The sequence below is a fragment of the Hylaeus volcanicus genome, chromosome 7, assembly GCF_026283585.1.
Source record: "Hylaeus volcanicus isolate JK05 chromosome 7, UHH_iyHylVolc1.0_haploid, whole genome shotgun sequence".
NCBI classification, from domain to species: Eukaryota; Metazoa; Arthropoda; class Insecta; order Hymenoptera; family Colletidae; genus Hylaeus; species Hylaeus volcanicus.
In genome coordinates this window covers 20,410,738-20,431,084 of record NC_071982.1, presented here as the reverse complement: position 1 = coordinate 20,431,084, position 20,347 = coordinate 20,410,738, and the positions used below count along the sequence as shown (strand labels likewise).

The following is a 20,347-nucleotide window of genomic DNA, read 5'->3' as shown; positions in this document are numbered from 1 at the left end:
TAGCATTTATGCAATGCTTACATTATTATTGGAATGAACAAAAACGAACTGATATGTATGTATTATATTTTAATTGCAACTTCCATTGGTTCTTCGCGTTGCTTCTAAACTTTTTAATATTTTTCAATTTACCATTTTTGTCCTTTTTACATCAAAAGTAACCAAAGCGGAAAGGTGACACAACGACGACGTATGTACAACTTACACCGTAAAATACACAGCGAGAGAGTCATGTACGCGTACATCTATAATTATCTAAAATGGTATTACATATTCTTTTCCAAACGACATTTAACTTAATTTTATGTTCTGTGTGCTTTGTTACAGAGAACAAAAAAAATATAACACGGTCTTACATGGGAGTATCAATATATTACATTTTGTATGCAATGGCCACAGTTTTTTAAAAAACAATATAACAATTAATATCTAATCTTTATGATCTGTTCTACTGATAATCATTAAATTTATCTACTTTCTTCTATTAATGTTATAAAAACCTTTTTTGGTATCGTTCGTACTCGGTGTCGCGGGCAGTTTGTTGTTTCAATGTTACGACTCACAGGAACTTCATTCACGATAAAGACACGCATACCAATAAACTTTAAATCACGCAAGTATCGCAAACTCGTTATTAAAATTATTCGTGATAAACACATTTTATAATTCAAATCGTAATTTTATTGAACAAATCGGAGGATCGAAAGTTTATCTTTCATCGGTTAATTCAATATTTTATTTCGACGAGAATTTTCCTCATCTCTGGACACATTTTAGTACGTAAAAATACTAGAAGATATAAAAAATACAAGTAAAATCATTAGAGAAAATCAAATGGTCATTCTTAAACATCGATCACGCATCCTTGGCAAAATTTGACACCGCAACATTGAAACAAGATTGCACAGAAAACATAACACTTTCCCTAACTTTAGATACAGTATAAAAGTGAGTTGACATTTAAATGCATGGAAATGTTTCGACAATTTTTTGTTTTCTTCGTCAATAACAAAAATAAATACATTTTCGATTTTATCTGCAAATGAACATAAAGAACAATACATGATTCCGTGTTTTCGCATTCTGTGTATTGTCGAGATAAAACAGAATGGAAAGGAAAGGACCCCTAGTACCCATTTCCGAGAATTATATAGTGTTCTTTATAGCATCGATCGAAGTAATTCTCTAATACAACAACGTAGTATTAATATAATAAAATTAATCATGTTACGTGGGTGTGCATTGAGACTTCAAATCCATACTTCTTATTTTCCAAAAAATTATATCTTATAGCCTATTTGTACCCGTCAGAAATGCTTAATTTTTTTTTTCCATTTACCGCTACTATCGACCATTAGTGTATATTAATATGTACTGTTAATATGTCTCTACCGCCAGAAAAAAAAAAGAAGAAACGATTAATTTTCATACCTCAATACATCATAAAAATAGGCTACATGTTCTGTTCGTCTAATTTGATAGCCAAATTTCATAAATTCGAATGTTACGTTTAAATCGGAATCTTGATACCGCGGAATTTCGATTAATCTTCGCTAACGAAGTACTTTACATGCAATCCCCATCTCCCGTATTAAATATTTCTGAATTTCGAGATGATTATCTTTTTCGTCGTTCTAAAAAATATCCTTCTGTTAACTACTCGTGAATAAATTACATCGTTTACAGGTATCAAGAATCGTTGGGAAAAATTTACTCGGACGCGATCGACGATTAGGTTATCGACAAATTTCACCGATTGCACGTTATTCTTATCGAATAATTAATTATCAGATTAATTAATCGATAATGCAACATCGGAGAAATAAATTGTTAAAGCAACCGTCAATCGTTAATCGTGGTAGAGAATTAGACGATTATTGCCCAACTCTGGCTATCGAGTACGCTGCGTTAAAATTCCATTGAAAGGATTAATTTGACATAGTTAAATTATACACTTCCTATCCGTTCCAGTCGTAAAATAGTTCAACACGAATCTTAAATTCTTTGGTATATCGATCGCTTGTACGGATTCGACATCGAGGACTAGACGAAAATATTTTGCATCCGTGATCGCTGGATCGAAAAAATGGTGTAATTCCCAGTTCCCGCGGATATTGCGTCGCTCTAAATGAATCGATGATATATCTCCACAGATTCAGGCGATTCGAACGCAAGTAGTACTTCCTAAAAATTAGTACTATCTTCGAGAAATCGAATTACAAGTGAATTACTCTAAGTGCCTGCAATGAATCATGAATACAAATATGATTACATCCAAGAAGTCCCGATGTGTCAAACATTCGATCATTTTCACTCTCAAACGCATATTCACTATATCCCGTTTTGCTGTTCTTAACAGAAGGACACACTACACGATGATTCAGAAAAAGACACAATCGTTTTGCCTTAATATTAATAACACGTATCGTTTCTAATACTCTCACTCGTTTTCTCTTTTTGAACACCACTAAATGTGCACCCGTCGCATTTTTGGTGTCAACATAAAAGCTTTCTCCTTTTCCTGTTTCTTTGTTTTCTTTTTATAATAACTATGTAAAACGCTTTATTCTGGACTAGAGACGGTTTGTTGTTGTTGACTGTCCTCGTCTTTTACAACTTCAGCCTGCATGGCCTTCGTAAGGGCATTAGCATCCTTCAACGATATCACTTGTAGAACTTGATGTTCACCTGCTGCGTTTATCATTGTCATTGGATGCCCTTGTATAGTGACGGCCTCGATGCTAGTTTCTCCGTTTCCTGGCTCGACTTTTGGGACTTGAACCATAGGCGTGACTACTTGCATTGTACCGTCACTTTGAATATTGGCAACCATAGTCTGATACATACTAGCAGACACTGGTACTGTTATAACCCCTGACACCGATACAGGATATCCTGAAACAGAGAAGCAACAGTCCTGTGTTCTGCCCCTTGACCAGGCATTGTTTTGTATGACAAACTGGGAAAATTAGAAAATAAAACTCAGCAACGTGAAAAGCACACGCAACTATCGTGTGTGTATGTATGCATGTGTGTGTGTGTGTGTGTGTGTGTGTGTTTAGTTATTGATGTTACAATTTTTTATTTAAGTATCGCCGTATTACCTGAACTCGTCCTATCAATCCTACCAGTTTACGATACAGTTAAAGATTTAATGTAGACTATAGAGATTCTCTAACATTTAAGTATACGTTTACGAGACGAAATCCTCTATCACATAAAACTGATGGAAAATAAATAGAATTCTATATTAATAGGACGTGCTAAAGAAAAGTGATACATATAGGGTATTAAAAGAAATGTTTGCAGACTTTGGACACATACAATATTTGCTAAACCAAATCACTCCAACCCTAACAATGTTGAGCTTTCATCTAACTATGATCGAGGATTGATTTAGTTCGGCGAGTATTACATGTACTCAAGGTCTGTGAACATATTTTTTATGCACGATGTACTAACGTAATTTTGTTTCGATTACGTAATCGGAAATATATTTTTTTTTCTGGCACGCCCTTTTAACGTAGTATCATGAATACGCAAACATAATTCACATCTATACTTCAGAAACATAAGGCATTAATAATAAGCAACAGATGTTTAAGCCATTCTGTGAGACGAAATTTACGAGCGTATAGAAAAGTCTTGCAAGTATAGATTTGAAATTGAATACGTTTAACGTTTGAACAAATTCGAAACACCAATCGCGAGTAGCTTAAACAAAAGCTGCCGAGTACAACAACTATAAAATAATAAAACATCAACAAAAAATACTCTATGTACAGCAGTTTTATTTCTCTTTGTTTAATTCAAGTAAATAAACCAATCTTCGGTAATAATGGTAAGTGGTGATTGTAGAACGGGGATAGGTTCTTTTTTGTGATCGTCAAGTACCTTCGTTTATTTCTCGTTAAATAAAAATCTTAAGAATCCATGTGAAGTTGATCAATTGTACCGTTATGTCACGATTCATACACTCCAGAATGTTACGACATCTGATCATTTTACTCGAACGAGTACGAACTATGCATGCAACATTCCGATATATAAATGTATCATATTTAAATTAACTTCAATGTTTAAAAATATTATGTACATGCATATACATATATTAATTCGTTTATATATATATTTTTTTTTTCATAATTGACATCTTTCTATTAAGGGTTGGTATAAAAAAATCGTGTAGCATCATCTCAGAAAAAGAATAGTCTAACATATACAAATACATACAAAACGACACAATATCGAGAGCAGTTTGCAATCAATAAACCTTTCTTCTTTTTACGCGACGATTCAACGTAATTTATAAAAAAAAAAAATAATAAATCAATAACATCATCGTACGGTCTGAACGCTCACTCCGATGGTCTTTACACTGTGCTAAATCATGGATTCTTAAAGATAAAATTAAAATAAAGCTGTGCATAGCTCCTCGAGTGAAATTGCCGTATGTACAGTACCAAAAAAAGATTAACTAATTCGACATTCTACTTTCGTTGTACAAAGTAGTAGAACAGTAGGTAGTTTCTTGAATGGAGCGTAGCAGACAGCATGCAAAACAACAAAGGATCCTGGGCCAGTAAAAATGAATTCACTGCTCAAGTAGCTCCTGGCCGGCGACGGTGCAGAGCCTATAGAAAACTGTTTTACCGTGTCCGTCTTCTCCTGTGAGAATGATTTGACCGTCTTGGCCTAATGTCGCTTCTGTAACACTGTTCAGGTCGACAGCGACGCTAGTACCTTCTGCGCTACCTGCAACTTCAGCGAGGGCTTGAACTTCCCCTTGACTCGTATGAATCTACGCATCAAAAATATTCAGTCTCAAATATTTACCGAGGTCGTTGTTAATTATTAGAACAATATTTAATACAATAACGACTTACGGTAGCAACGCCCTGGACTTGGGCCGTTGTACCATCTGGTAACGTGATTATCGGGTTACTAGGATCCACTTGGATGATGGAAACAGTACCGTCAGGATTCGTTATCGTTTGCAAAACTGCCGTTGGATACTGGGTCATCTGTAACGTAAAAAAAACGGATTATTAATTGCGATCTTCGTCAATGTTTTCCTCAAAATGTTTAACAATCTGCGTGTGGTAAAAACGAGAAGAAAAAAAATGACAACCGCGCGAGACATAATTAAATGAAATGTTTTCACGAATGAACTATTAAATGCATTACATGATACATAATTGCGTCTGCTGTACAGGGTGACTCTAGAAACTGGAACCAGCCGTAGCTCCTGTTTACTCGAAGATTCCTCATTTTCTAGAACCACCCTGCACGACAATTACAGAAATAAAGACGGATCAAACTCAAATAAGGGAAACCAAACACACGAACATAAACGCAAGTTATGTTCAAATGAATACGTTCCAAACTCTAATTCTTTTCTACGTGAGAATTTAAAAAAACGCCATGACCTTATTGCGCGCGGTAAAGATATATACGTGAGTCTACGTAACGAGAACTACTAAGTCATTGTACAATTTTTTTCGGTCATGTTGTTTCATTCAATTCTGTTTCTTTTCTCTTTTTTTTTTGTACACTCTATCCACTCCCACCTGAGTGGCAGTGGCAAGAGCTGTAGGAGACGCGGCAATGATTTGTGCTGGCGAAGAGTTTCCCTTAGATGAATCCGCGCTGCTCAGGCGAACGACTCCCACCGTCTGTTGTTGCTGTTGCTGCGACTGTCCACCTTGTCCTTGACCGGATGAATGCGATTGGTGTGACGAGGAATGAGGAGTGGACTGTTGTATCAGCACGTTCGACTTATCGTCATCTTCACTGAATGCAGGTAGAAGATCTTCTCTCCCGTGAAATTTATAACAGTTTATTACAATTTGCCTTAACGCGTGCGTCCAAGAAATCTGGAAGATTTCACGAAAAGAATTAAATAAAGTAGAAGAAGCATTCGCTTGAAATTGTACGAATTTACAAACCTTTTGTTTTTCGTCCTCGGACCTTGCATCCATACGAACATTTGCCCATGGTAGTTCTTTCGGCCACCATGGCGGCCGTGTACTATCCCTACCCCAACCGGGTTTACCTCTACCTGTGGAATACTTTAGCATTAACGGGATAAACGCTCTGAGTTGAGCTTGTGTCATTTTTTCCACGGGTGTCGGTATGCCATCTATTATGAGAGGTGGTAATTCATATAAAGATGGATCATCTTGTACTGGCGGCGGGGCTTGTTGCGCGAGTGCACTTTCAAGTTCTTCCATAATAACATTTCTTAAATTTTTTACTACATCTTCTAACGGCTTCGCTCCGAATACTTTATAACTACTGTTTGGCTTTCCGGGTGTAGCTACTAATACTACTGCTTGTTGTCCAACTCGCGTTGCAAACTCATCTATGGTTTGCTGAAATAATACTCGTATTAGTAACATATTAGAATGTAATATGTATATAAGAATTGAAGAATGCAAACTTACTCTGAGTTTTCTTAGGAGTCTGTTTTGTTGTCTCTTTCTGATACTGGGATTTGTTTCAAAACTATGAGGTCGTTTCCTCTTTTTTGCCGAAACAATAGCGGCGGCTGCGGCTACGCCAACAGGGCCTAAATAAGCGTATTATTAACTATATATTTTCTTATTTTACGATCCCACACCAAATGAGATGTCAGTAGAATATATCACGAAATATACTAGAACATACCGATTCAAAAGTTGCGATATTTAATTTAAAGATGATTCGTTTAAATTTACATTCACATATATTTGACTGACATATCTCACACATATGTTTAGTACATTCAAAACATAAAAGATGCGAAAGCAATAGTGATATGAAACGTGCTTTATACCTAAGAGTATATAATATATGTAATCGACAATACAGTAGTACAAAAGTTTCATTAAGTAACGCATTTATATTTCAATTAAAAAACTTATATATTATATACTCTTAGATTCCTTAGACAAGATGAAAATAAACGTCTACACTCTACTTTTGTTTAGGACATTTAGATACTGGACATGGCAAAATAAATTTGCTGAACAAAAACATAAATGCAAATTAAAAATATGAACTTGATGTAGTATTACAAAGCTAATGAATTAAAAAAAAAGAGAGACAAGAAAGAATGATACATGGATAATATTAAACATAATGACACAACTAAAAATCACATACAAAATTGCAAATATAAAACAGTGTTTCCATATAAAAGAAAATAATAAAAACATAAGCAAATAATAATACAGCACACAAACAATGTAAAATGCATTCAATGGCAGCATGTATGTCAATTTGACTTGTATGGTGATTGTATTCTACATTAATAAAGAATAAAATTAGAATGATAAAAAAAAGAAAACCAATAAATTCATGCTGCTCTGTCAATGATGTAAGTAACCAAAAGGTAACAAATATATCTGTTTGCAGCTAATTATAGAACATAAATAATTAAAAGTGTTAACAACATTAAAATCAAACAATTCCTCTTTTTTATTTTTTGAGATAGTTAGTAATTACCAAATCATTGGCAGGGACTTGTATGGATGACTGTATAGCCATTTTCTACCTCTTTCTAGCGACTGTATAGGTAACTTTGATTCTATGTGCATACTTCTGCTAATATTATAGATAGACCAACATTAAATGTAAACTTTTATACAACTTTACTGATTACTTTATAGACATAAATTACAAGTCCTTCTTCTAACTTCTCCCTTTTGCAATGAATCGATCATTCAACATCATTGGTGCACCCTGTATGTTACATTTTACTCGCAAATGAAATTGATTAGAACGTGAGCAACTCAAAAGGTGAAAAAGCAAAAAAATGGAAATCACCATTAGCGTGTTTGATTTGCCAACCTGCAGCGGCGAGTTGGGCCGTCACGTCATCATCCATAGCAGCCGATAAGAGGTCGCCCTCCTCGTACGTTTCGGACCCGCTACTTGGCTCGTCATCGTCGTCGTCTGAGATTCTGTCCATCGTGCCAGACTCCGCGCTAGGCAGAGATACCATTTTCTCCTCTTTGTCGCCCGTGTTGTCCTTCCTTGTATTGCAATGCCCCGTCAAAGCAGATGTCCGTCTTTATACCCCGACTTGATTTCCTAAGTTTTTCTTCTACATCACCTCTGTCTGTACCAAAGGATAAAGATTGTTAATGGCTTACAAAATAATTAACGCTCTTTTAGAAATATATATGTAAATCATAAATGCCCTCTCAATTTCCATGGCATTCATGATTATATAGATACTTATAATAATACAATTAATGTACAAAAGGTTTGACATTAATTGTATGACTTTTTTAATTAAATTTATACAAATCCTGCATAATTATTACAATGACCGAACACCGAAGGCCATATGTAACTAACACAGGAAAAGTATGGCAATGTAACATATTGGCCAATAAAGATAGCAAAAGAAGTGGAAAAGACAAAACGAATCCAGTGTAACGATAAAACGCACACGATAGTGGATTCTAGAATCAGAAAACAACGGGATTCTGGAGCGAAGCGTTTCCCGCGCTTATGGTCGGAAGAGTCACGCGCGTCCTCGTGCGTGAAAACGAAGAAGGGGAAAAAATTGACCACGACCAAAAGCACGGAAAAAATACAACATAAATGTTATTGGAAGCCAGATTCGAATGATTAAACCTCAGAAAAACAGCTAAAAAAAAACTGTTTTACAAAGGTTAGCATTCGTTGACGTGTAAAGGGAACAAAGACATTTTGGGCTCGTTTTCACGGTAATCATCATCACATGGAACAGTTACTACAATAACATGTGTAACGTAATTAGAAATAAATATTCGAGCTTGCGTGAGATCTTAAAATTTAATTTAAAAAGGAACGTGACTTATAGAATCGTTCGACGGGATTCGAATTCCCGCGCAAATGGAAACATAAATTCTACAGGCTACGCCACGTTGTCACTGTAACAAACGGCCTTTACAATACGACAAATAAAACCTGTTAATCGGAAGAGTTTGAAACTACATATAATTATTTTCGGCATTTCAAGCTCTGTTAGCTTGAATAATCTCGTTTTACGCCTTATATCGTTATTTCCGATATCAACTGTGCTTTCGTTTTCAGCATTATTCTTTAAGGTTGGTACACCACTCGTAACCACGTTCAGTGCGAGTTTTCAATAGAATGATACAACCAGATGAACAATTTAAATAATACTTTTAAACAAGCGTCCTTTCTATACTTGATTAAATTTATGATAAAATAGATTCGTATATATCGAAGAAAGTAAAGGGTATTAAAGGAAGTATTTAAAGGAAGGCATAAAAAAAAAATGAAATATTATCAGATTCCTGAAGGAAGTTCTGTCGTTAAGTTCCAACTTCCCGTCAATTTCATAGCGTTACCTTGATAAAGCAACTATTGATAGAGTCGTTGTAGTTGGAATTTTATAATATCCTTGAATAAAGCGTCGCAGTTGGAGAAGGGGAAGAACGTTTTCACTAGAGGGTATCCGGTTGATGATAACGTTAACATCGCCGTCGCCGTCGTCGTGGTCGCGATCGTCTAAGGATAGACGAGCGATACACGCGAACCGCGAAAGGGAGACGGCGGCCCGGTTCGGTCGCGTTAGGCATGCCGGTTAGGTGCACTCGTGGCCCCGAAGGACGAGAATCTGACAGACGAGTAGATGAGGAACAACGAGGATACGGTGACCGTTAAGAAGCCTGGTAAAAGTGGCTTGGGCAAAGCGCGACGATACACGACACGGAGAGAGGATGCGCCAAGCCGCGCACACGGCGCGTTTATTCGGCGACACGTTTGGGGGGGCAATGAAAATGCGCAGGGCACACGCAAAAGAGACCACCTCCGAAGCCGCGGAAGCTCATGACCGCGTTGGTACCGCGCGTTGAGCCATGGAGCAGGCCCAGTGAAAATCGCGAGTTGCGTACGCACCTTGTGTGTCCCTCTGAGTGGTCACCCCGATCAGGGAGGGCTCAGGGTTTCGCGTCTGCGGGGAGGCCGCCGTCGGCTACGACTCTCTCACCACGCCCTACGCTCGCGTCTCGCGGTCATCGTCGCCACCCGTGTCAAAACCACCCGCTGAACCGCACACCACTGACCACCGTCTGTGGCTGCTAGCCACGCGACCACGTTCGATTCTCACCGGGCGTAAATCGCGTGTACGTCGCGCCACGCCGCAACACGCACAACAGCCGCCATAGACACCATCGCCAGTTTCGCCAGCGACCTACGTATCGATCGGCTACGCAGCCCTCCATCTCCACCACAACAAACGCGGCAGCGAGGCGGCCATTTTGAGCGAGCCTGCGCGGTGCACTCCAAGCAGACGATGCGAAATTGCCCTTATTTCGCGACCAAGTGACGCCCGCGCATCGCCCGGGCCCTCAACGCGCGCTTACCCGCTAATAACGCGCGGATATTTTTTCACCACTCACCGATTTCCCGTGAGAATCTGCGAAAATCCACCAGCGACCACGGAAACACGAACACCATATACATGTATACAGGTCTGGAATAACGTGATTGGCCGCCGCGGCTAGGGTACGCGTCATGGCGTCTATCCGATCTACGCTCTTATTGGGCCCTGAAACACGTGACACCTAGCTCCACACAGTCGTTCCTGGAACGATGTGCTGAATTTCAGCCTAACCTCTACTCGAAACCTGAAATCTCGTCGGAGACCGTTCCGCGCTTCGCACGTTGTTTTGACATTTCATTTTGGAGTAACGTTCACGTAGGTATGCGAATATTTCATTGATCCGTATCATTTAGTGTCGTACCTTTTATCATATCCCTCTGTTTTATGAAATCTTACAAAAATTTGACACTTTTTCCTAATAAACGCAAAAGTGATCGGCAATGACGTCGTAATCGTTGCATCAAATTGCAATACAGGCTCATTATCTTATACGCAAAGTTCTAAAAACTAATACACAACTTCTTAGTTCAAGAAACTCAAAGTCCAAGAAATTAGACTACTTACTGGATTTTCAATTACTCCGGGCTACATATTTCTCTTTTGTAACTTGTGTTTTTTTTTTGTTTTTTTGCCATAATAAAACGAGATCGAACATAAAGATGATGCCTTCATCTTCCATCTTCACCTTGAGTTCCACAAAGTCACAATGCGCCACTGTATTTTTAGTACTATAATTTTAAGGGAGAAAATACATTTTATTTTTTTTTACAATCATTACAATAAATCTAACAATATAAAAGTATATTATTAAAAATAATATTTAATAGTATAAAATGTTGTAAAGCAGCTTTACATATCACATCTGGGGTAGGGTAAATTACTAACTATACACGTTAGTTTCGAGTGGTACTAACCAATTGGATTTTAAAATGCTTCTCTTCGTGGGAATAATATTTCAGTCGCTGAACTGGAATTTTTTAAATTAATTGCGAGGTCTGCAGAAAAGTCTCGAGCTTCTAAATGGAGATAAAAACTTTTATCGCATTAATCCAATTGATTATAGTCCGAATACCACAGTGAAAAATATCCTCCTACTTTCAAGCCCATGGCTTATTTTTGTTGCACAATTTTCCAAACCAACCAGGCTCGCAAAGACACGTATTATCGGGTTGACAAGTACCGTTCCTGCATACTCTCGTGCAAGCCGAACGTTGCGGCGATCGTCTACCAATTTCGCAATGATCACCCTTGAAACCAGCAGGGCATCTGCATACATTGTTGCCTTTGCACTTTCCCCCATTCAAACAGGGTATTACACATTTTGCTAAAAGTCAAAAGAGAAAGACAATTTGTTAGAGATTAACGATATTTGCTTTTGAAATTGTATGGGTAGATTTCTAAAACTTACAGAATTCACAGCGTAGTCCAAAGTAACCTTTTGGACATTCACAGGTATCTTTCTGTACACATTTGCCACCATTTAAACATTTCTCTGCGCAAATCCCTAAAATTTATTAATTTCAATCAAAAAAAAAAAAAAAACATCTCATATTTATCTTTCAAGTTTATAGAAATTATGCTGTGCGTAAAACAGCTCGGAGCGCGACACGCCTGCACATCAGCAGCTTCGAGAGCGACTAAGTCAGGGAAGCTATTAGATCCGATTATAAGGGTAGATCACGCTGGAGAGTTAGGAGCTGATAGAATATATGCTGGACAAATGGCCGTTTTAGGTATAAATTAGACCATAAAGATATTAGGATACAGTCTTCCAGAAATGGATCTAAGTTTGATGGGTATATAAGACAGGTAGGACTTCCGTTGGTCCAACCATTCAGCACATGTGGGATCAAGAGAAGAAACATCGTGCGAAGTTTGAGGAATTGATTCGAAAGTATCGCGTAAGACCCACCGTTTTGACGCCTGTTTGGAATGTCGCTGGCTTCGTACTTGGCGCTGGAACAGCGCTTATGGGAGAAAAAGCAGCCATGGCTTGCACCGTGGCCGTTGAGACAGTGATTACGGAGCATTACAACGACCAATTACGTACTTTAATGGAGAGCGATGTAAAGATAGACGAAGAAATACTCGAAACGATAAAAAAATTCCGCGACGAAGAGCAAGAACATCACGACACGGGAATCGATCATGGCGCGGAGCAAGCTCCGTTCTACCAAGCTTTAACGAACGTCATTAAATATGGTTGCAAAACCGCCATATCGATATCGAAAGTTATATAATTTATTGTCAGAGTTCAGTATTGTAATATCCGTACGTAATATGTAACGAATTATCTTAGCTTCTATGTTTCATTTTGATTTAAAAGTACCTCCTTCGCAGTATGGCCCTTGAAATCCCGGTGGACAGGAACAGATACCAGGGGCTGTACAATTGCCACCGTTCATACAATTTGGATAACACAGAGCTTTTTTGCATTTTGGTGGTCCTAAATATCCATCTGGACAAGGTCCAGGATTCGGCTCTGCAATGAAAACGTTACGTGTAAAACAGTCTCGCTCTAAACTAAACGTAACAATTACTTTTCAGACGACTCAAATAGTGATAATAAGTGTAACTTTAGATACATTGTAATAACAGTACATAGAGTTCATGCATACTCCTACCAAGCATAGATCACGTGCATAGCATTTGCGATACGCGGGCAGGTGAAAAATTCTTATCTTTTTACCACATTAAAGAATATGTAATAATATTGTATTTAATGTTTATGTAATTTATTATTCCAATTAAATTTTGCCTATGGCAATCTATGCTTCATTGATTTTCATCTACGTTCCGCGACAGCGCCGGTTTATCGTCAGGGAACACCAGAGGCATTAAATGATTATTTACCGCTACGCCCACTCGAATTCAAGTAGATAAGCGTAAATTGCATACGCCGACTGTCGTTTAAGAAACGCTTCGGTCGCTTAAGATTCCTTTATCGACGTATATTTCGGGATATCTCAAAGGTGGAGAACAGCCGTGCATTCATTCGATCGAAAAAGTGAATTAGTCAATTACGATCCGCGAAGTAAAAGCATGCGCGTATGGACGACCGTATCTGAATGCGTTTAAAAAATATCGTGCTTAAAAATCAAGCGCACAAAGGCGTACTCTATGCGTGGACTAAACGAGGAGACGATCGAAATTTATCTACGCTACGTTATTGTACATTTATCCGACTCGTGGTCTTTTCTTTTATGAAAAATAAAATTATTAAAGGAAAGAGGTAGATAAGCTGAAGGAGGACACGAATGAATATAGATTTCGATCGTTTCCACTCGTGACATGCAGCAAATTAGGCGATGAATTACTGCTGATACAGAACTGTATGTGTGAGTGGAGAGATGGTGATCGTGGGCGCGATTAACGCACTCACCGCGCACGGTGCATTCTTTTCTCAGGTTAAGACGAAGGGGTGTCCCGTTTAAAGGTTTCCCCTTGCGTGTCTCGATCATCAGACCGATGCCCAATTGCGCTATACCGGAGTTGTTACCAGAACAGGGCAATAAGACGCTGAATTCTGCGACAGAATTAATCGCACGTTTATTACACAATGTAAAACGATATAAACACAACTGTAACAAAAATAGCAATAAAAATCGACAACGATAGAGATTCAATGTTCCTTTACCTTTCGGTCTCTTGGGCACTCTTCCTTGCGTTTTGATCGTGATAGACGGAGTTTTAAGGATCGACTCGTCGAACGATTTCAGTCGATAAAAATTATAGTAGTACTTCTTGACACCTGATTTCCATGTAAAATTTACGTATGTGACCTCACTCGGGATGATCGGCAGTTTGCTCTCGAATTCGGGATCCAGCAGATAAGACAACACCCTGCCTTCGGTAATCGCGAATATTTCCATTTCGACTCCTAAATGTAATCAAAACATTGATATTCATTTACGCAAGTCTTTTTAAACGAATAACAAAGTCGATTACTTTTACAAATTTTTATAGTCCTTCGATACGTCGAGAGGCCACATGTCTGTTAAAATACGGATTACATATTTTTAATCGCTACGGTAGGTCACGTAACTAGTAGAGAACACGTAAAAATAAATAATTCGTACGAATCTCTGCGATTCTTTAAAAAGTATAACACCGCGAGAGAATGTTGCGAACGGACGTTTCGCGAAACGTTACCCGGTGCCGATGCAAGGTAAGTACACCGTGCACTAATCCTGTCGTCGACACTTTATTAGGTTAAAAAACCGCGCAATAAAGGATACAGTAGCTTTCTATTCGTTGTTTGTTTTGCTCAAACATTGGAGGCTGAATTATGACACGAGGTCAACGCGTTCGTTATTCTCACTCGGGTAGGATGACTAGACTCATAGTAATTTCAATGGTTTTTAGTTTATATAAAGTGAAATGAATTTAAAACGTCAATCGAATATTCTGTGCAATGTGGAATACATTGGACTATAGTAGTTCATTTTTTTTATAAGACGGAGAATCATCTGTCACACATGGCCGTGACAGTGGTCTCTCGTCGTGTCACGAATATGTTACGCGTGGTGGCTAACGTATCGAGTTTCCCACTAAATGAATAAAAGTTGGTTCGTACAATCGTCCAGGGTGTTTCGGTTTCGCTGAATTAATCGTATAAAGTTTGTCTCGTATCTCGATTTCGCGGAAAGACGACTCACCGCTGAACATTTTAATCTGTTGCTGGTCGATCCAGAGGGAGATGTCACCGGTTGGTTTGTGCCCATTGCCGGAGCGATGGTGATGCCTCGCGGCCGCCGTGTCCAGGAGCAGAGCGATCGCCGCCGAGGCCAGGGCGGCTGCGGCCCACTGCATAATTAACGACGTGCCGCCAGGTGTTGCACGGTTTATGACTAGTCCCCCTTGTGGCCTACGTAAATCTTTCTCTCTCTCTCTCTCACTCTCTCTCCCTCTCACGCTCGCGCGCGCGAAATCCTGCTTGCGGCTTGTCGGCCCGACGTATACGCGTGTGCGTGTGTCTCTCTGTGTGGGTGCCTCCTCTTTCGTCGCTGTGAGCGTACGGGAGCGGACGTGCAGAAGAGAGGAGATCGAGGAACACGCCGCGATTCGACGCGTGAAATTCGGGATTTCACGGCGAGAAGCTCGAGACGAACGGGCACGTTCTCACGCACGCAATCTAACGAGCTGACACAACCGGGCAGAGAGACCCGAGATGCGGCCGCCGGTGGTTCAGTGGGGATCAACTCGCGATCGAACCAACGACCGGTTGACCGACGACCAATTGCCGATGCTCCGCTCACTCGTGGTCGCGTACAGTCCACGCTCCGTCGATAATGCAGCCAGCCCCACGGGGTCGCGCGACGTACGGTCAACAAGACGCGCATACACACGTGCGTACGGGCCGCGTCGCTGCGGCAAACTGACTGACTGACTGCCAGACTCAATGAGAAAAGGCCTGCTGCTTGCTGCTGCTGCTGCACCAGCATCCAGCAGCCCGTGTTCTTGCCCGTGAGACCGCGAACGAGATCTCTATCTTCTTAAGGGGTCCCGATACGTTCTGGGGATAAGGGTGCGTGCACAACGATTCCGAGTGTCGATATCTCCTTCCGTCCTACTCTCCCACGAGTGACGATCGATCGCCCTTTTAGTGACTTTCACTTTTACATCCTGCAAAAGAAGGTTTTCTTAACAAAAAAGTTGATAGTCTTAATAGGAAAGATTAATACAATTTAGTCTTCCTCTTCCAAACTATACTCATCCAACTGTATCAAGCCGTTAATCACCTCTGTGTCGGCGAAGTGAAATCGATCCGGATGTAATCGCCCGTGGGATAATTCCTCGCAGTGGCACACCTAGAAATTTAACGAAAGGGGTTGGAAAAGCTGAGGAAAAAAGAAACGAGAGGTAAAAAAAGATATCAATGGTTAAAAGTGAATACTTGTAGCGAACGAGGGGGTGCGATGGAACAGCACTTCCTCCTCTTGGTGTGTCATCGATTCCCCGTGTCTCGAAATTCTTCGGTACATTCGCGAGTTACCCGCGGATGATTTTATTAAAGACACGCTTCGTTCTTGATAAACATCTGGCAGATTTATCTTCTGGCATATCGGAGACGGGCCCCGTCGACATATTTTACAGCACGGCGCGGCCGATACCGATCTACCTTCGGGACTTCGAATATCGTATACGCGGATATATGGAAATCAGAATTCGGATTAGCAAATAAGGTGAAAAGAAAGATCGGTGGAAGGAACCAGTTTTTAAACGTCTTTGGGCCCGGGGTCCTCCTCCTTGTTTCTTCTTTCATTCTCTTTCGTACTTCGTCTTCTATTCCCCTCCCCCTACCCTTCTCCTTCTCCTCCGGCTACTCCTCCACCATCACTTCGTCGCCTTCCCCTCTCCCCACTGACGTTCGAGACTCCGCAGTCTGTCTTTGCATTCGGCAAGGAGAATACACGGTTGCAGTTTGGACTTTGCTCGGGGGCTTGACATCGAGCTCTGTCATTGACTTATCGGTGTCCCAGACTCGTCTTAAGTAGTTCGGCTACTCGGAAGAAGGCGTGTGGAACCTCAGTCGACTCGGACAAACGAAGTACACACGTTCGCGGACCTACATGACTGGGAGCAGTAGCGCACCTAGACGGAGAAGTGAAGGGCGCAGGGCTATCGCGCTTCCCCTTTCTACAAATATCCAATTTTTTAATTATCGACGCTTTTTTTTTTTTATATGCCGGTGCAAAAGTAAACCAACCTCTTCTAATAATACATTACAAAACTGGAACATCGTAGATAGACATAGGACGTTAACAGACTTTAGATCTCGCATAGACACTATTTCACAGATATCGGAGCTTAACGAACAGACCCTGCTGCCAATTAGTCCGCTAAATCGTGGATTTCACTGCACGCCGAGTCGTGAATGCTCGCAGGCGATATCTTTATTTTTAAAGGTCACACCGTTGGGACTCCTAAGGGATTACGGGGGCTGTTCTGTTTCCATCGAGCAACAGGTTTAACGGAGCTCTCAATGAATAGTTGATAATAGTGTCCATTGTGGCCAGCGTGTCGAGGGATGGGCCCATCCAACAAATGGCCCATTGTTATCTCTTACGGGCTCTTCGGTTTTTCTGCTGCTCCCTCTCTTTTCCTCATTCTTCCTCCACTGTAATTTAGAACGAAGAAACGATCCCGCGCTCCAAGCTATTATTACTCTATTCCGCCGATTGAAAAATGCTCTCGACTCGCAATCGATTTGAAGCACCTATGGAGATTCAAATTTAATTTTATCGACGTCGATTATTCAGCCACAGGTGTTCCGCTGGCGGACCCTTCTTACTGCGTTTCCCAATCTGTTACAAATACTGCCCTGTTAGGTGCCGCTGCGTATACGGGACATGCACGATTTTACACTCTGCCGCTCGCGTCGGTCGCGCCGCAAACATTTTTCGCGCCTCGCGTAGACCAGCGACTCGATGCGAAGCGATTGATCTTTCCAGAAGTATGGATCGTCGGGGACTTTCTACAAACAGGTGTGGATAACCGATGGTACATACGACTCCCGTGAGGTATACATAGGGTGTCCCATTACGGTCCAAAAGTCAATGCTGTGGTGCTTTGACGATTTCAATACAGAATCGGTATCGTTCACCTTTCCTTTTTTCTTACAACGGGGATTCTTCGTTGAAAAATCTAAAAAATTAAGTAACTATATATGTAATTTTAATCCCTCATCTAAGTCAAGATATGTATAGAAGGTAACGTTAACTACCTGGGAGAGTCGTGAAATGTTTGCCTTTGTAGAGTTTGGAGTAATAAATTGATTCATGGACTGGTATCGGTAGCATCGAATCGGTGTCGCTTCCATCGCTACTCGAAAGTGTACGGTACTCGCTTCCAAAACGGACCAAACGTCACTCCAATGGCGCATCCAGAAATTTAACAACGAAGGTAACATCTACAAATTAACAAGAAATGGAATAGGTCACATGTTTCTAGAAACGCGTTAAATAAATGTAACAGAAGAATAATGTAATTATAGGAGTGAATTTGTTTACAATATGTCTACTGCAAGAAATGATATTAGGAAATTATATTATTAGGTAGACTGGAAAGTAATAACGTTTCTTCTACATTTAATTCAAACAAATTTGTAATATATTTCTATTTTTAATCAATTACGTAATCGCCCTCGTTATCAACAGCCTTTTGCCATCTGGTGTTCAAATTTTCAATGCCAGATCGATAAAAATCAACGAGCTGATGAGCACTTTAAACAAGTATTTAAAATTGCAAAAACGACATTACTTTCCAGTCCACCTAATATAAACCTACCGCCGTTATATGTAATTGCTTTGATAAATATAGATACGAACGAAACGTCGGTAGGTTTGGTGTTAAATGAAATTACGAAGGTACATCATAGAATAAGATGTTTTACAATGACGAATAGAAACGCGTTTATTCGCCGCCTATTCGGACCTGACGTGACGGAATCGTGGCGACGGTGTAGAGGGCCTACCGCTAAGGGATAAGGCATCTCTTCGATACAACATACAATTGATCCGAGATAGTGTATTATACGCGGCTCACGAACAGGGAAGCGAGTCCTCGAGGGCCGTCTCCCGAGAGCGGCCTGTGCCGGTTTTATTCCCGATCGATTGTTTTTGCCCGACCGTCGCAAACCTAATTGGATTCGCTACGAGCCACGAGGACCCGTATTATGGCGAGCATTACGCAAAATCACGTACCGTCCCGACGCTTTTAAAATGTCGATCCTGCCGGCCCGTTTGAACCGTAATCGTGGCCGCGGAATGGAATCGGGTCGGCGATTGGTTGTGCCGCTTAATTGCAACGAATAACTTTGTACCCACAAAATTGTTTTTCGACGCCGTCCAGCTTTCTTACCGGGATCCCGTATCGACGATCGGAATGGTCCTTTTTGCTCGCCTCGAATTTACCTTCGATATCGAGGAATCCAGCGCTGCAAAAAAAAAACATTTCTAATCAACCCACCGAATCGCATTCAAACCCCAGAGTTCTATTACTATTTCTATTCGAATACATTTGCATTCCGGTCAATTTTTATCTCGTACGATGACAACGATTTGTTCAAAAAAACTTTGTTTTCTCCGCGCGAGACAATCATAAACATCGAAGGAGCGTCGCCATTGTTGTTTTGATTGCTCGCCGCTACTTGCATGCGCAAAGAGGATGCGTGCTTATCTAACCACCAACTGTTCTTCTAACCCTTCTTCCTATTTTCTGTAATAGACAAAATCAAGAAATATCGCAACGTATTCACTTAATCATCCTATAATTTTTAATCACACTTCTCCTTTCCTTCGCATCGTACGCTCGGATTGCTACGTCGCATATTAGGTTAGTCAAAAGTCGTGTCCCGCGTGTTTCGCATTCCTACGTGATTGTGTCGCGGTAGCTACGTTGTAATTCTTACCTTGCGATGTACGTGTGTACGATCGACGTGTGCAAGTCCTATATGTATACACGATTCTTCGCCATCGTACGCCGTCGACCTTACCTCCTCTTCTTCGGGACATAGACGCACGCACACAGTTCCACATCGGGCTCGACACAGACACGCGACTCCTCGAGCAAGGCGTTAACGTCGGTGCATGTACTTAGCTGACGGCGCGGCGGTCAGATCTTGGGTACGTACATTTCTGCGTCGTCTGTTCGCCTTCCCCTTTCATCCTTTTTGTCTTCACTTCCGGTCGCTGTTCGCGCGTCGCAAGGGTGAGCGAAAAATAGCGGGAGCGAAGAAGGTGGAGAGGCTGGCGGGAGGGGGAGGGATTAGCCGATTAGGGAAAGGACGTTATTCAAATTAATCTTTATCTAGATCAAAGCTTATTCGTAAAAGCTTGTATGAATAAAGCTTGACTAAAAGTTGACAACGACTAAAAGTTACTCGTCGCATAGATGCAACTGGTCACAATTCTGAGAGTGTCGCAAAATTGGAAAAAGTAGAAAAGAGAAATGGAGCGA

The 20,347-nt window shown here is 40.5% G+C and overlaps 3 protein-coding genes across 11 annotated transcripts; 1 reads left to right on the top strand and 2 right to left on the bottom strand.

The window, feature by feature from the left end:
• Positions 1 to 49: 49 nt before the first annotated feature.
• On the bottom strand, positions 50 to 10,498 carry LOC128880302 (DNA-binding protein P3A2). Of its 6 annotated transcripts, none has more exons than XM_054130240.1 (8): positions 10,404 to 10,498; positions 7,810 to 8,104; positions 6,447 to 6,571; positions 5,949 to 6,374; positions 5,571 to 5,876; positions 4,887 to 5,024; positions 4,654 to 4,801; positions 50 to 2,895 (listed from the first exon to the last, which is right to left on the bottom strand). In XM_054130240.1, the coding sequence occupies exons 2-8, from the start codon at positions 7,985 to 7,987 to the stop codon at positions 2,564 to 2,566; spliced, it is 1,653 nt and encodes a 550-aa protein (XP_053986215.1). In that variant the 5' UTR covers positions 7,988 to 8,104; positions 10,404 to 10,498; the 3' UTR covers positions 50 to 2,563. The 6 variants fall into 6 exon arrangements, with proteins under 6 accessions (XP_053986215.1, XP_053986216.1, XP_053986214.1 ...); XM_054130241.1 differs by lacking the exon at positions 10,404 to 10,498 and adding an exon at positions 10,112 to 10,253; XM_054130239.1 differs by lacking the exon at positions 10,404 to 10,498 and adding an exon at positions 9,901 to 10,043.
• Positions 10,499 to 10,564: 66 nt separating this feature from the next.
• On the top strand, positions 10,565 to 13,158 carry LOC128880305 (5-demethoxyubiquinone hydroxylase, mitochondrial). 3 transcript variants are annotated; one of them, XM_054130248.1, is made up of 4 exons: positions 10,565 to 10,706; positions 11,952 to 12,120; positions 12,197 to 12,658; positions 12,728 to 13,158. In XM_054130248.1, the coding sequence occupies exons 2-3, from the start codon at positions 11,964 to 11,966 to the stop codon at positions 12,625 to 12,627; spliced, it is 588 nt and encodes a 195-aa protein (XP_053986223.1). In that variant the 5' UTR covers positions 10,565 to 10,706; positions 11,952 to 11,963; the 3' UTR covers positions 12,628 to 12,658; positions 12,728 to 13,158. The 3 variants fall into 3 exon arrangements, with proteins under 3 accessions (XP_053986223.1, XP_053986222.1, XP_053986224.1); XM_054130247.1 differs by lacking the exon at positions 12,728 to 13,158 and having other exon boundaries at positions 12,197 to 12,686; XM_054130249.1 differs by lacking the exon at positions 12,728 to 13,158 and having other exon boundaries at positions 10,567 to 10,702; positions 12,197 to 12,686.
• Positions 10,713 to 19,757, bottom strand: LOC128880304 (protein shifted-like). Of its 2 annotated transcripts, XR_008457792.1 has the most exons (13): positions 19,407 to 19,757; positions 19,093 to 19,325; positions 18,114 to 18,299; positions 17,097 to 18,034; positions 16,284 to 17,026; positions 16,129 to 16,197; positions 15,046 to 16,012; positions 14,025 to 14,267; positions 13,770 to 13,913; positions 12,717 to 12,869; positions 11,796 to 11,891; positions 10,952 to 11,711; positions 10,713 to 10,894 (listed from the first exon to the last, which is right to left on the bottom strand). XR_008457792.1 is itself a non-coding variant. In XM_054130246.1 (12 exons), exons 7-12 carry the CDS (start codon positions 15,197 to 15,199, stop codon positions 11,485 to 11,487), a joined length of 1,017 nt encoding a protein of 338 aa, XP_053986221.1. In that variant the 5' UTR covers positions 15,200 to 16,012; positions 16,129 to 16,197; positions 16,284 to 17,026; positions 17,097 to 18,034; positions 18,114 to 18,299; positions 19,093 to 19,325; positions 19,407 to 19,757; the 3' UTR covers positions 10,713 to 11,484. The 2 variants fall into 2 exon arrangements, 1 of the variants encoding a protein (XP_053986221.1); XM_054130246.1 differs by having other exon boundaries at positions 10,713 to 11,711.
• Between the last annotated feature and the right edge of the window lie 590 nt (positions 19,758 to 20,347).